General features: G+C 41.2%; 1 protein-coding gene across 4 annotated transcripts in view; it reads right to left on the reverse strand.

Moving 5' to 3' along the window:
• ITGA6 (integrin subunit alpha 6) overlaps positions 1-15,452 on the reverse strand; it is a 76,964-nt gene that overhangs the window by 29,203 nt on the left and 32,309 nt on the right. For 2 of the 4 annotated variants that reach the window (XM_025850268.2, XM_025850276.2), the window contains exons 2-9: positions 12,611-12,735; positions 11,092-11,171; positions 9,370-9,625; positions 7,554-7,685; positions 4,319-4,529; positions 3,390-3,583; positions 3,151-3,239; positions 2,336-2,454 (exon numbers count right to left, since the gene is read on the reverse strand). In XM_025850268.2, the coding sequence (XP_025706053.1) occupies positions 2,336-2,454; positions 3,151-3,239; positions 3,390-3,583; positions 4,319-4,529; positions 7,554-7,685; positions 9,370-9,625; positions 11,092-11,171; positions 12,611-12,735 (1,206 nt within the window). Of the gene's footprint in view, positions 1-2,335; positions 2,455-3,150; positions 3,240-3,389; positions 3,584-4,318; positions 4,530-5,615; positions 5,733-7,553; positions 7,686-9,369; positions 9,626-11,091; positions 11,172-12,610; positions 12,736-15,452 lie in introns of all 4 variants that reach the window. The other 2 variants (XM_073882380.1, XM_073882378.1) reach the window with 2 other exon arrangements.

Consider the following 15,452-nt stretch of genomic DNA (forward strand, 5'->3'; position numbering starts at 1 on the left):
TTTTTTTTTATATTATTCTCTTCAGAAGTGTCCTCCTGGCGTCAGTTTCTTACAAGACTCAGGGGTTTGGCTTAGGATTATATTTTAGATGCTGAGGCTACATCTCTACCTGACACTCTTCTGGAAGTCTACAAGGCAATGGTGGGTTTTTTTTTTTCACCTTTAGGGTTTCACTGTACATTAACAACCATTTAAAATATCTTTAAAGAGGGGCGCCTGGGTGGCTCAGTCAGTTAAGTGTCTGCCTTCGGCTAAGGTCATGGTCCCAGGGTCCTGGGATCAAGCCCCGCATCGGGCTCCCTGATCAGTGGGAAGCCTGCTTCTCCCTCTCACTTTGCCCCTCCCCCCTGCTTGTGCTTTCTCTCGCTCTTGCTCTCTCAAATAAAATCTTCACAAAAATAAAATATCTTTAAAGATAGTCTTTAAGATGAAAACAAATTCATTTTATAATTATGTAAAATATTCACCTGATAAAAAAAATCAACCTATAAAACAATGTCTAACCAGAGAAGTCTAGCTGATATCTGTCTTGTCCAATTTATTCACTCCCATTCCCTATGAGTAACTATATATGTATACTGTTTGTATTGTAACTATCCATTTAAATTTATTGAGATTGGGTTTCTAAAAATATTTGCAATATTTCAGGTACATTTGAAAGGAAATATAATTTTTATTATGATGGTTTACAGTTTGATATGTACTTACATTCTCTATTGTTTATATTTTTAGGTCTGTTTATTCTTGCCATTTTTGTCCTTTTGATCTGTCTTGAATTACAAAAGGTATATTAAAATAGTCTCTCTTCACATAAAAAAAAACTGAAGTCAAATAGGTAAAAAAAAAAAAAAAGAAAGAAAGAAAGAAAAAAAGAAAAACCCAAACGGTTAATTCTAACAATCCAAGAAATGCAAATTCAGCCAAAAGATGGGGTCACAGAGCACAGGGGCAAAAATGGAATAGATTCATCATGTTCGATGCTGTTCAGGATGTGAGGAAATGGGCTTTCTCACAGCTTGCTGCCATGAGCATAAACTGTCATGACCTCTTTGTAGATACCTGTATCCCAGGCATTCTATTTCTAGGAATTTTTCTTAAGAAAAAAAACAACCACACAGAGATGTATAATATTCTGTAGCACATTATTTACATTAGCTAGAGGTCAGAGACTAAAAATTCTATCAATTGAAGATTAAAAGCATATAACGGAATATCTTGTTAGAAAAAGTAAGATGGATGTGTCTATACTGACAAGGAGAGATAACCGAGAGAGATTAGATTTTTAGGAACCAGGTTAGAGGACAGCAGTTGAGAATGGCCCTTTGATGATGCCCTCGAAGCAGAAAGATACCTGAAACTACCCAAAGTTGTTCTGTGGAATTTGGGAATGCTGGGGAACTTGCATTCTCCACAATTATGTATCAAAACTTTTTTACAAGAATGTGCTATTTTTAAAATTAAAAATGAAATAAATGATGTTAACTGGTGATCCCTGGCAGTGATGAAATTTGCTAGGAACAAGGGGACTCACGCAAAGCTGATGGGCAAACCGAGGAAGCCTTTCTGGAGGTCATTTTGGTGACTCTGAATCTAAAGTCTGAAAACACATATGCCCTTCCACTCAGCAAATTCACTTGTAGGAATTTATCATGAGGAAATAATTCAGGACATGAACAAAAGTAAGGATGTCTCCCAGCCTGTCTATCATGAAAAAAAACAAAACGAACAAACCTGGAAAGGACCATAAATATCCAAGGACGGTGTGGCGATGGTTAAATAAACTAGACCCAGCCGTATGGCACCTTACAGGCAGCCATTAACTTCATCTCAGAAAAGTGCTCGAGGACAGGTGAGGAAAGTCCACCAGGCATTACAAACAGACAAAAGCAGGTCATAAAACAATATGTACGTTGTGAGCTCAGTTTTGTTAAATACACATGTGCGTTCACAGAACAGGAAAAACTAAAAGGATATAGACCAAAATTCTGGAGCTAATGGATAGGGAAAGTCAGGGGATTCTTCCTTATGTTTCCTTCCTTATATTCTCTGTACTGTCAAATTTTATGTTTCCTCTTTTATCAAAACATAAGGCTTTAAAAGTACCTATGAAGTAAAAATTTTCACCAGCTCTGATTTCTTCTCAATTCAAAATTAGAAAGGCATTACAAAATAGGTTTTTATCCCATTGTTATACCGCTCTTAAAAAAAAAATCTTCAAAATCCATATAAACCTTTGACTTTGAAATATAGGTATTATGATTTTCAATTAAAAAGATCAAAATCTGAATGGAACCTGAATACTGAACATACTTAACTGAAGTCAGAGATCACACACCTGAACACAGCTACTGAGTCTGAGAGGGAACCAACAGCAACATCAGGGTAGGAATTTCTATCAAGGTCCATATTTCCAGCAATTGAATATCCAAAATAAGGGGATTTACCCTCAAGAATCTGAAATGAACAGGGCATCAGAATGAACAATGGGCCACCAAAATGAGCTTCTCGATGCCTTGAAAAAGCCCCATACTTCCTCATAAACTGAAGCTCAAGAGTTTACTTACAAATTATACTAAATTATAAATAAATTATAAGTACACATGTGCTCCAACACTTCATGCTCCAACACTTCATATATTTTATTTCATAGAAGTTATCTGATTTACATTCTATCTCAAAGGATACAAGGGCCAATTTCTGATGAGCTTCTTTACTATATACCAAACCTCTCTACCTGCCCTCCAAATGTCTTATTTTTCTCAAAAGCAATTTTTAATTTTTGGTGTCTCGATTCTCCATGTAATCATAATCATCTATTTCATTTGCCCCATTTTGCCTCCAGTTATTATGCTACTAAAGGAAAGATCTCACATTTCCATCTATTTTTGCCATCTGGGTAAAACTGTCTTTTCCTTTGGATTACTTTGATTCCTAATTTATCTAAGAAATTTTACAAATAAACCCAATGATGTGCTTATTTTAAATCTATTTTCAAGCTATCTTCTAATAGTACATTAAAAAAAACCCACAAATCTATTATAGATTTGTAAATAAAGCATGCGTAGCATGAAAATGCACATAAACCCAAATATTCTATTACAAGGCAAAAAGCGGAGACCCTTACTGTAGAAACCCAAGCTGTTTGGTTACCTGTGTTGGCTTGGTATTTATTCCATTCGGGGATCCGTGATAGATAAAAACCTTTCCCATATCATCATAGGGAGCTCCAACTGCAATATCTGTTGACAACATCACATTTCAACAAACACTACATTTTTAAAATGTTCCAATACTACGTTTCATAATAAGATGCCATAAGCATTCATTATTTTAGACAATCAAATAATCTGCCAGTGAGCATCATAACTATTTCACAATCTATTACCTACCTGGGTAGCCATCTTGATTAATATCGCCAATATTTTTTACTGCAATGCCAAACATAGAATCTTTGGTTCCATTAAGACGAATTGGCTTGACTTTATTCCACCTGCCTTGCTGGTTAATGTAAACATACACGGCACCTCCAACTTCTCCATCTCTATCAAAATACTGTGGGGCTCCAATAATTATATCTTGCCACCTAAAAACACAATGAGGGATAAAACTGAGCCACATCAGCTAAAATACCAGCAAGCTCACAGAGAATGCCATCAGCCCAGGTACTAAGGACACAGAAACAGGATGCAGAAAGGAACTCAAATCTGGAATTGATTTCTCATCCATTAGAACATTTTCGTAGGTGTGTTTATGTGATGTTCAGATAATGTAATGTTTAGGCACGTAAGTGTTTATGCTATGTTTAGGTAAAACATTTTACACAGTAGCCTACGATAAATGCCCAGAGGAAGATACCAACAGTAGGAACCTGAAGACAGTCCCCAAGTTAGAGCGAGAGCGCACAGACTCTGCTCCCCGCCACCCACCACCCAAACTGGCACCACCAGACATAACGATTCCTTTGTCACCGATCCCTATTTTTAAAAGGACATTCTGGATGCTCCAACAGCCCCTTAAGAAGCCACAGAAGAACCACATAGGTGTCATTTTTCAAGTTAATGTTTTTCCGTATGTTAATTCTCACAGACCCACGATCCCAAACCATGAGTAAAAATTGAAAATGTAAATTACCTGGGGAGGGTTATGAATGTCCGCTGCCAAAATACAAGGGATAAAGATGTGGCAGGACGGTAAAAATCTGGCAGCAAAAATATTCTTTGAGTCAACTAACCTGAAAGGATGGCTCGTCTCAAGACTGAAAAATGCCCAAGAACCAACGATTTCTTGGCAGATATAAAGTAACCGAAGATGCTCTTACCCATCATTGTTAAGGTCCGCCACTGCCACGTCATAACCGAATGAAGAAGCCAGACCTTCCCCATCAAAGATGTACTCAGGGAGAAGATGTGCAGACTTCGTGTCCCTTTTTAGCAAAACCACAGCTCCACTGTGATTGGCTCTTGGAGCACCAGACACGAAAGTGAGCTCATCTTTAGAAACAATACCTTTTCCTGAGTCCAAAGAAAAGCCTAGAAAAACAAAATAACGGTTCACGTCACCTTGTATTTCAGGAGTATCTAACATGGTAACTCCATCACTACCTCTGCGCCTCTGGCTTCCCACCCCTCTCCTTCGGGGCCTCTCTAGCAGCTATCGTATTTACAGCATGAAAGAGTTTGACCCAAGTACAAGGCAGTAGGCTAGGTCATGGCTTTCTATGGAAATATATGAAGACTTTTGAAGGAAAGCACCTATGCTACTTAGCATATGTCTAACCTGAATCATGCATCTCAAGAAGCTGTTCGTACTCCATTTTAATACAGGAACTGTAGGGAAAAGGAGTTCAAGCTAGATCCTAAGTTATCACGGGAAACTACACACACAGATACAACCAGACACGACATACCTGAGTGCATGTTATAGAGTTCTGCTATAACGTAATGATTAGTAACTTCCACATTCATCAGTCTCCTTGGTAATACAAATGCTAACATCATTCCTATATCACAGACAGCATCAGTATTGGGGACCAACTTAATTCTCAGACACAAACATGCAAACAAGACCATGACTGGTGAGACAGAGTATTTGAGAACCTAGTATAAACAATAGAGGTGAGCAAGTTGTCACTGATGACAATTACATACTTGTTCAGAGGGCAGAAAATGTTAGACATCTAATTATAAAGCATCAGGTGGGGTATCAGATAACAGACTGAGATCTGGCAGCAAGTGAACATAAACGCCTACGTCAAAACCACTCAAATTAAGCACATCTTGCTCTAGAAAGGTGAGGCAGATGCAGAATAGGGTAAGCTCACCCTTTTTATTCTGAGTTATAAAAAGCTTCACCACTACTGTTGCAGTTCTCAAACTGTGAAAGTGAGTTGCAAAATATGATGAGCTCCAAGTTTAGAACAGGTGATGTAACTAAATCCAGCTCTGAAAACCTTCTGGCAGCAGAGCCTTAACCATGGCATGCTTTTCATGTGTGCTTCACTTGAAATGAAATAGAAAAGAAAAAAGATTTATGCTCTGTATGGATCCAAAAAAAAAAATTTTTTTTTTAATGACCATGACCAAGACAATTGATTTGTCATCTCAGAGGTCACAAACCTAGGTAGCTATTCATCATCACATCAGGGGATGTGCCGGGCTGCTCCCTGGGAGGCTGTGTTTTATAAACAAACTGATCAGGATCTGTGTAGGAAACGCTGGTCAAAAACAGCAGGCCTGGACACATGCGTGGAACAGAAGAGATCGAAGAGAAGGCAATTATGCTTCGTAAGCGGCACCAGGAGGCCACCACCGCATCTGGCAAGCCAGCCTCCTCGCCAGCTTCCGAAACCTCAAGCAGATCATTTTCTTCCTCAAGCCCACTGATGTTTTGAAACGACAGATCCACAGACAGCATGGACAACAAAAACGTAACAATACAAGGTCTGCTTTTGAGGCAATCTATTCTTAAAAGGAGCAAATGTGTTTAATAAAAAATGCTGAATCTTTTCAAATGCTCCAAGAGCAGCTATGTTTCTAAAATCCACAGGCATCTATCTTAGAGACCAAAGTGTTGGGGTTCTTGACCATTCATATGAAATTTCAATTTACAATTACTTATCATAAATAATCCCTAAATAACATATTTGATGAGAGGCTGCCTGTTAAAATATGTTCAAATAAAATGCTGGTGTGTGGATGGTATTTACCCTGAAAAGCCATACTGAGACTGCGAACGGCTGGCGTCTGCATCCCATCCCTGTCCTGCAAAGCCACTGGCCCAGCACTCACACACCCAGCTGCTTCCTACCCTGCCTCATTTTCACAAGCCTTTCTTTCCTTGGCTGAGGGATGAGCAACTGTGTGACCTTGGCCTAAGAAATTAATCTCCCCAGGTCATATTTTTTTTCATTAGCAAAAGAGGGATAATCATACTGATTTTATAACATTGTTGGGAAGGTCAGGTAAGACATGAATAGCAGTAAATACAGCACATGGTTGGCACTTAACAAGTTTAACTTTTCTCTGCCCTCTTCCAAGCCTTCATACCAGATTTTTAATTTGGAGGGAGGAGGGAGTGTCTGAAAAGTTGTGTCTTTTTTTCTTTTTTTAATTAACAGTACCATTCATGCATATCTATATAATTAGAACATTTTAAGAATATGCTTACTAATACGTCATTTAGAATTATTCTTAAGTTTTTACTTTTACCTTCCATTGTTCCAGTAACATCTCTAGCACAGGGGTACTTTAAAAAAAAATAGGTTACTATTTAGGTTTAGGAGATTTTTTACATTTTTTTTTCCAAGAAATGCGTAGTAATTATTCTTTATGTCAACTCATACCAAGAATTAAAGCTTTTAAAAGCCTTTGTGTAATTACCATAATGCACATGAATCATTTAGGACACCCATTAGTAATGCAAACGAGCCTTAGGAGTTAGGGAATTGGCACTTAGACACAATCTGGGGGTCCTCCAAGCTGCTCTAGCAGTCCTGCTCAGCTTCTGCTGGAAAGCCACCACGCCACCGGCCAGGGGCCCTGTGACAGGGGGGCCCCAGACCAGAAGCAGAGCCGACCCTTGCAGAAGAGCAGTCATGACGGAAGGACCTGGAGGTCTTGACCTGCCACTTCAGAGTAACTTCATGAATGTAGCTCTTAAGAGTATCTCTAGAAAGAGGCACTGGAGGGAGAGAGGAGACAGCTCAGCTTATTGCTGACATCCATGCATTTCCCCTCCCCGGGCTGCACCAACGCCTGTTTTGGGTTACAGAGGCCGACGCAGGCTCAAGACACAGACTTCCCTCGGGACAATTTTAGGAGACAGTAAGTTTTCTCCCGCCCTGATGGAGCCCAGGTCAGAAGGGAAGGGTGCCAAGCATCAGCCAGGTTACCTCAGGATCACCAAAGCTTAAATCCAATTCCCATCAATGCAGCCACAGGCCCCTGGCTCCACCTGGCCTATTCTCATCCTCGAGGTCCAGGGTGGGTCCTGGGAGGACAGGGGCGCACTGAGGCATCCGGAAAGGCAGGCACGCCTGCTGCGCTCTTTCCTACCTAAGTAACTGTTAGCGGGAACAGGAACCAGACTTTCGTCATGGTCAGTCTCTCCACCAACTTCATAAGGCCCATCTTCAAAGATGTTCATGTCAAAAAAAGTGTTATTCTTTTGCTCTACACGAACGATGCCTAAAGAAATGAAATGGCAAAAAAACAAAAAAACATAAAGATGGAACAAAATAAAAGAGATGGTTCCTAATAAACATGCCTCGTGTTAGCACCATAAGGACAGGAAGAAGAGTCTGGAGGAAGAAGGGCAAAGGAAAGAGAGGGCTTTTGAGGTTATTACAGTTAAAAAATCATGTTATGTGAATTTTCTTAAAGAAATTTGTTCCAGTAATAAAAAAAGATGGCCCGTGCATTTTTAGGAATTCTCTCTATAATGCCACAAAACCAGATGGAAAACAAAATGTTTACTTCATTAACTAAATCTACAGAAAGTAACTCTTTAGACATTATATGAGCCTGACGTATTTTACACTGTCATCCTAGATCAATTTACCTACTTTGCTAGAGAATAAAAGTGAAATGTTTTGATCCTTTCTTCAAATCACTTGAACCAAGATTTCATCTTTCTAAAACTTCCACAATTAACAATTAAAAAGAGAAGATTTCATATAGTAAGCCCCCTATGTGACTTTTTTAAAAATGGTTAACATTTTGAATCAGGGTTTATAAAGCAGATAAGAGATGTTTCCTGTAAATACATACATACATAACTGGTGGGTGTTTTTGTTGTTTTACTATATATGGCATCTAGTCTTATTATAATAAAACTATTTCTAAATTCAGTGTGTTATTTGGATTAGGTCAATATAACCTGACAAATACTGTTATGTTGGGGGTGGGGAGGCCAAAGGAAATTCCTCCCAAAGGTTAGTATGGATGACGTAAAGAGGAAGGTGTTCCTCAAGGATTATTTCTACTAATAGGTATTCAAACTTGGGAGATTTTTTGAATGCAAAAGGGAAAATTTTCCTAGTTTTTCTTAACTAGAGAAAATGTTATAACATAGCATTTATTTTAATAGATTTCTCAAAAAAAATGTCTGATGTCTAAATCCTATGCATTTCTCTTCGTTATGCATTAGAGTTAAGCTAATTGTCCTTTATAATATAGTGGTTTTCTATGCCTGCCTAATTTCTTCAGAGAAGTTAAACTTGATTACAGGAGCTGACCAGGTTCGCCCAGTCAAACTGAGGGCCCTTCTCCCCCCTCCCTCCCTCCCAGTGCCTTTTACCTACATCACAATCATAATTAAACAATACCACTAAACAACTTCCCCATAAATTGTCTACAGTTATCATCTCAAAATTCCCTAATTTGTCATCTACCCTTCTAACTTTTCTGCTTTATTAGCAAAACACAGCCTCTTAAGATAATATATAATGGAAAAAATGTCTGTATTAATACACTGTTACTTGTACATGACACCACTCAATTATTGTTTTAGGATTACTACCTTAAATGAAATGTTTGCCAACATTAAAACTTAAAACGCTTTCAGCCTCAAGAAACAGGAAAATACGAAACAGAAAAAACTACAGATGTTAATTATTATACTCTTAGCAAAAAATGTTAACTACTTGTATTAATGTAAATTGCTGGTAGAAGAGGAAAAAAACATCTTCAAATATACATTTCCACCACTGTTTGTGAAATCATATAATTGAGAGATTGTAATATCCTACCTTACTTCTATAACATATAAGTGCCTTATAACACATTGTGTTTTAACTTAAAACAATCATGGTGCATGTAAGAGAAACTATGTAGTCATTCTGAACTCTATTGCTATAAATACATGTCCTACCTTTCCAGTTATAAGTGCCCGGGGCTCCAAATACAATGTAATGAAAGTCTTTAGTAAAAGTAGCTGCTACTCCTTGCTGGCAAGAACCAAATTTTTCATGGCCTCTCAATCGGCCATCGCAAAAACTCCAGTCTCCTCCATCCATGTCATCCTCAATCCTCAGATTCTGACTCAGGACGTAGCACCTTCCAAAGATATCTCGGGATTCCTGCTTTGTATTGACATGTTGCCTTTTTTCATATCGGTGAGCACATGTCTGCAAACAGATGGAATAGAGTAGCCCATTCATTTCTACAAACCTTATGTGTATTGTTGACCATTTAATCAATTTGTAATAGAGAGAGATTAATTCTAAATGGGATGTTATACATGTCCTCATCCTGGGACGGGATCCAAAACCAGCAATTGTTCCCCAAAGTGGCACTAAGGAGAGCATCATCTAGCATAAAGGAACTAGAACTTGTCTTATTCTCACCTGGAGGATAATGCTCCAGTCCAAATACTGAATGCCAATCTGTAATCCACAGGCAATTTATTTGTAAATTTACCTGTCACATAAGCAGTGGGAAATATCTTCTCTCATTTTCTTAATTTAATTGGCTTTTATTGGCCGTATAAACTTTCACATCAGTATGTTTGTGAAAATTTGTAATTATGTTCCAGGGGAGAGAAATCATGGACATATTTTCATAGGATCAGGCAAACACAGCTAAAACAAAAACATTTCCCTTTTACCCACACCATTTCCTTATAATCAGCCCTAACTTGTACTCTTAGCTATTTTAAAAGGCAGAGAGAATTACACTGCCAGAAAAGATGAAATAACCTCTATAATTTTACAAGGTATTCATGGTTACCCTCCATGTAACACAGGCTGAAAGACTTTATGATATCCAAGTTGATTTCCTATAATGATGATCTCTTAATTATCAAAATTCAGGGTTCAGTAAAATTCTCATTTTTTTCAAAATCCTGTATCAATTTGTTAGAGCAACTAGATTCTGAAAGAGACACAGAGGGAGAGCATCTTAATCCAGCCTGGAAGGCATTTCTGAGGCCACGTCCCACAGTCCACCTAACAAACCCCTTTCCTTCACTGCTACTTGTATTTGAAGACTTTCAGAACAAACAACCAGAGTTTTAAATTACCTGCTCTTACTTTCCATGGCTATTCCCATATTTTTTAGATATATAGTTCCTGGGACATAAACCACGTCTAGTTTTGTTCTGCATTCTAAAGACCATCTGGCGTTTTAGGGATATTCAGGTTTATTAATAAGTTCCTTGAGTCTGAAAGTTCTAAAGAAAAGCAGGTTTTATGACTATTTCAAAGTGTATCAGAAATCACAGAGGGGTGCCTGGGTGGCTCAGTCAGTTACTCATCCGACTCTTGGTTTCAGCTCAGGTCATGATCTCAGGATCACAGGATGGAGCCCTACGTCAGGCTCCATGCTCAGCGTGGAATCTGCTTGAGATTCTCTCTCCTTCTGCTTCTGCCTTGCTCTCCCTCGCTCAAGTAAATAAATAAATCTTTAGAAATCACAGAAAAAATAATGCCTTGATTTCTTCTTGACATCAATTCCTGCTGTAAAGCAGTGAGTCTTCTGGAATGTCCCCTGTGTGGGCAGGCGCTCCGCCTGTCTTGTTCACTGCTGTCAGCCTGGCGCCAACGCATGACAAGCACTCAGACATTGTGGAATGGGTACGCTTCTCCACACTTACCACAACTTTGCCCCCTGGACCTTGGCTCTGCACGGTGACCCCCATCCACTGATCTTCCTTGCTTTCTGATGAAGGGTCAGCTGTGGAAAGCAGTGCAGGATACGTACACACAGTTAGGACTTCAAAGTGACTGAAGCAGGCAACGAAGCAAGAGATCAACACAAATACAAGCTGGTTTCTAAACTGCCTAGATTCCAAGTTACTCAATCGAGAAAAATTATTTCTCCTTTTAAGAAAACAGGTAAGTGGTTATTGGTAAGAACCTTCTTAAAATTCTTTACATAAAATATATAGCTTTACCTGGTGGCCCTACACTCTTTCTGACAACCAGGATCCTGAGTACAAAAAGCTATCTGAAAATTGTAAGACTCAGGGGTAGCCTTCCAACATATGCGTCTTAAAGCAGTGATGTGAACATCCAGTCTCCAAATCCCAGCTACCATCCAAACTAACAAGAAGTCGGCACTTCTTTACATACTCCTAAATTTGTTATATAACAGTATGAACTATTCTTTTCTTTCTTGGAGAAGATAAGGCCTCAGATTCACTTTATATCTATCAATGCCAAGAAGGAAAGCAATATAGTTTTTACCCCCCCTCCGAAAAAAGAGAAACCACAAACACCATCATGTATGTGTTCATTTTAGTATCAATCTGAACCTACTTGTATGACCCTATATCCAAATTTTTGCCTTCCTCAATTAGAAGGCAGGCATGATTTTTTAAATCTTGAGTCATTGCAAAAATGTGAAAACTAAACAAGTTTAAGTAGAGAGAAGCCAAAATGCCAAAATGTTAAAGAGTGATCATGTCTAGATTACCCATGGGTTTTTGGGTTTTTCTTTATATAGGTCGGTGTCTTTTGTAACTTTCCCACAATTAACATATATCATTTTCTAATCAGTAAAGAAAAAAAAACAAATGTTATTTCTAAAAGATGAAAAAGAGAAGAACAACAACATGAATTTGCAAATCTACTTAGACCAAGGATGTCAAATCTGCTCCCTTAGAGCTTCTCAGCACACTAAGTGCTCGGCTCAGCATAGATCCCTCACAAAACAAGCCTCTATCTGAGCCAGAAGGGCAAAATTAGCCATTATGGTCAGCTCTCACTTCAGAGAGATCTGATATTTAAAACAGTCTTTCTCCCAAATATTTTAACAGCAAGCGAGAACTTTTGGCAGCTAAGTACAAGCTATGCACAATTTTCTTTGCTGCTCTGAATTCGGTTTTTCAATAGCCTCCTGTAGAACCTCAGCGCATCACTAGGTGGCGACATCAATACACCATATCCTTTTAGAAAGCGAGATTAGGAAGGGCTGCAATTCGGTGTGCATCCCAGCATCATTTAAAAAGTAGATGTTTTCAGGGCAAACAAGAAACAGTCAAGACATGTAATTAAAAGGGGCCCTCTCTCCAAGAAAAAAGGCTTGGACCCCCTTTCCCTCCTCATGGAAAAGGCAAGTGGGGTACAGGCGAGCTGGACAAGTGGACACACAGCAAGGACAGAAAAACACACCGTCGTTATCAAATTCAATCCGTGTGCAAGGCCCCGGGGAGGTGATGTCACAGCTGTACAAGCCGCCTGTTCTGTTGGCCCTCTGCAGGGGAAGGGCCACCGCCCGAGGGGCCCCCACGAGCAACCTGTTGCCAAAACAGAAAATTTGGAGAGTTGAATTTAACAAACACAATTAACGTTTCAATTAGAACCATGATGTTCAGATGTCAGGATTATTGGTGGTCAAGAGTTCCCAGATGCCCCGCTGGCTTAGGCACTAGGGATAGTAAAGGTGGAGTCCTGCGACTGGCCCGTGCAACACACGCACACACGCACAGGTAGGCAAGTCAAGCCCGAAAAGGGGTTGTTGAAACAACGTGAAAAGTATGCCATCTCTCATAGTATCAGCACCTCTCTGAGTAGGATTCTGGTGTTTTAAAAGACACACTTTATAGAACATGACCCCTAAACCTAAGCCAAGGACATACGGAACTCAACAAACACTGGAGGGGGGAAATGGCCCCATTAAACTTAACAAGCGATGATATGTCATCTTCTAACACTGTGCCTCCCTGAGGTATTTTTCAAAGGTAATTGTGACTATACCCTGAATCTTCAGTTCACATACTGTTTCATTAATTAAACAAGGCAGCCGTTAGGCCCATGTGGCTCTAATGACGTGGCAGTTATGTAAGCAAAAATATCTAAGCCTGTAAAGGCCTCAAGGTTATAAAATCAAACCTGAGGGACAACCAATCACAAGCAGCCAACCAGGCTTTAAGCTACAGCTCATTAAATAATTTTTCTTTGCTTTTTTATTTTCTCTGTAGGAGTCTTTCCCCTGGTTCCGCTTGGCAGAGCACTCCTAACCACTTCCAATTTGCTGCTGCCAGATTCCAATCGATTTTTGCTCCAACTCGTAAAGTTTTTTTTAACATGCCTCAGTTAGTTTATCTTTTAATAATACTGATTTAGAACCTAACCTTGCCCAAGATACGACTGGCCTGAATCTCCTTCCCTCCAGCCGCTCGCGTGCTTTCTCTCTCTTACTTTGGGCACTCTTGCCTCGGACAGGCTCGCCCACCATCATCCTCCATCAGTCTGGCGCAGACGCTGCACAGAGGGTCTGGGCAGCGCCACCTATGTACTAGGTGTCATACCATGCCTTCTCCCCTCCCGCCCCAGTGTTGCTAACTGCGGCAAGAGGGGGCCCTAAACCCAAACCAAAAGCCTTAAAATCTCAGTTTCACAGCCAGGAGGGATCTTCAGAGACATGCTGTCTTTCTGCAGGGTTCCTTTTGATAATGCTCTTTACTCACCATCTCTGGGTCTGGCTGACTCACGGAAGAGCTAGGAACAGAAACAAAGAGAAGGAACACACCTGACTGGACAGAGAGAAACGAAGCTGGAGCTGGGGGAAAGAGCTGGACGCACAAATGTGAACAAACAACTCCCCAAACAGAAAATAAGGGTCCTTGGGGCCTGGAAGTTCTTGGCAGAGGGTAGAGGCTAGGCCAAGGGCCACAGGGGTCTCCACAGGACCACCACACACACATTCCACCAATATTGTCCCAGATCCCAGGAGCCCCGACAAACAGCTGAGAGGTGAACTGGTCTCGACCGTAAGTGAACAAGCTCAACTAACTACCCAGCTGATCTGGAGAGGGGACTCTGACCCAGGGCCTGGGCGGGATTAGCCAAGTGCTGGGCTCAACAGCACTGAATCACAAGATGTGAGCATGGGAAACAGCAGAGAGCATCTAGCCCTCTAACTTTACAGATAAGAAAACAGAGGCCTTTGCAAGGAGGGTAATCACTCTGCCCCTAAGATCTCACAGCTCTATATACATGTATACACATACATAAATATGTGTAGGGACAAAAAATTACTTTGGAGCTCTATTTTTCCCATTCCTTTCAAATGCTTCCTAGGATATAAAACCCTGGATTTTAGGGCATTTATAACCTAGCTGAAAGGGCAAAACCCACACAATGAAACACAGAAACAAGAACTGCTCTGTTTACTGACAGATTTGTAAGCAAAATATGGAAAGGTTGTGGGCAGGCAGAGTGAAAGCGTTCCTGGAATCAGGCGGGGTGAAGACTGGGAAGACGTTATCTGTAAGGGTAACCGGCTCCAACGGGAAGGCTATAAAGAGCAGCCCGGGAGTTCCCAGGTTACTACCGAGTCTTCTCTGACCACTTGCTCGCCTCCTCAGCCACAACGGAGGAGCCTGGCAAGCTACCTAAGGCAGGTGCTGGGCTTGCTATTTCCTGTTCACTGGACTCACTCGTTCACTTATTCATTCCACGAACCTTCAAGAGCCTTCTAGAATGAGTAAGGGGTGCCCGGCTCCCCGCCGAACTCTGGCCCTGAGGGAGCCAGACCGGGAAGCGGGTCTGAGACCAGAGAGCGACAGAGGCGGCGGGAGCCCCCCGCCCCCGGAATCCTGAGGGCGCTCCAGAGGAGGGCGCCAAAGCCTGCCTGCCAGGAAGGGGGTCGCCGAGGCGGCAAGTGAGGGGCGTGCGGTTGTGCAGAGGCTGACAGGGGAAGAGCCAGACGACACGGAGGGGTGGGAATCGGTGATGCCACAAGACGCGCCTAGGGGTGAGCCAGCCTGGTCTGCGGAGCCCGGGGTTCCGGGGTAAAGGGCCAGGGGCGCGCACCCGCAGAGCCCCCCCCCCAGCCCCTGGGAGCCCCCGGCTGCGGCGGACTGCTGTGCCCCGCAGGGGATGGGCGCTGACGGATTTCCTGTTTCAAAAGCTGCGGAGATTGCTCTGTTCACGTGGACAGCCGGGCCTTCAGAGCAAGCCCGCCGCTTCCCCCGGCCGCGTGGTAGCATTTCTCCCTCCTTGGCACCTC

Source organism: Callorhinus ursinus, unplaced genomic scaffold, assembly GCF_003265705.2.
Source record: "Callorhinus ursinus isolate GAN/ISIS: 27379988/994484 unplaced genomic scaffold, GSC_fseal_2.0 scaffold2, whole genome shotgun sequence".
In the NCBI taxonomy this organism is placed as follows: domain Eukaryota; kingdom Metazoa; phylum Chordata; class Mammalia; order Carnivora; family Otariidae; genus Callorhinus; species Callorhinus ursinus.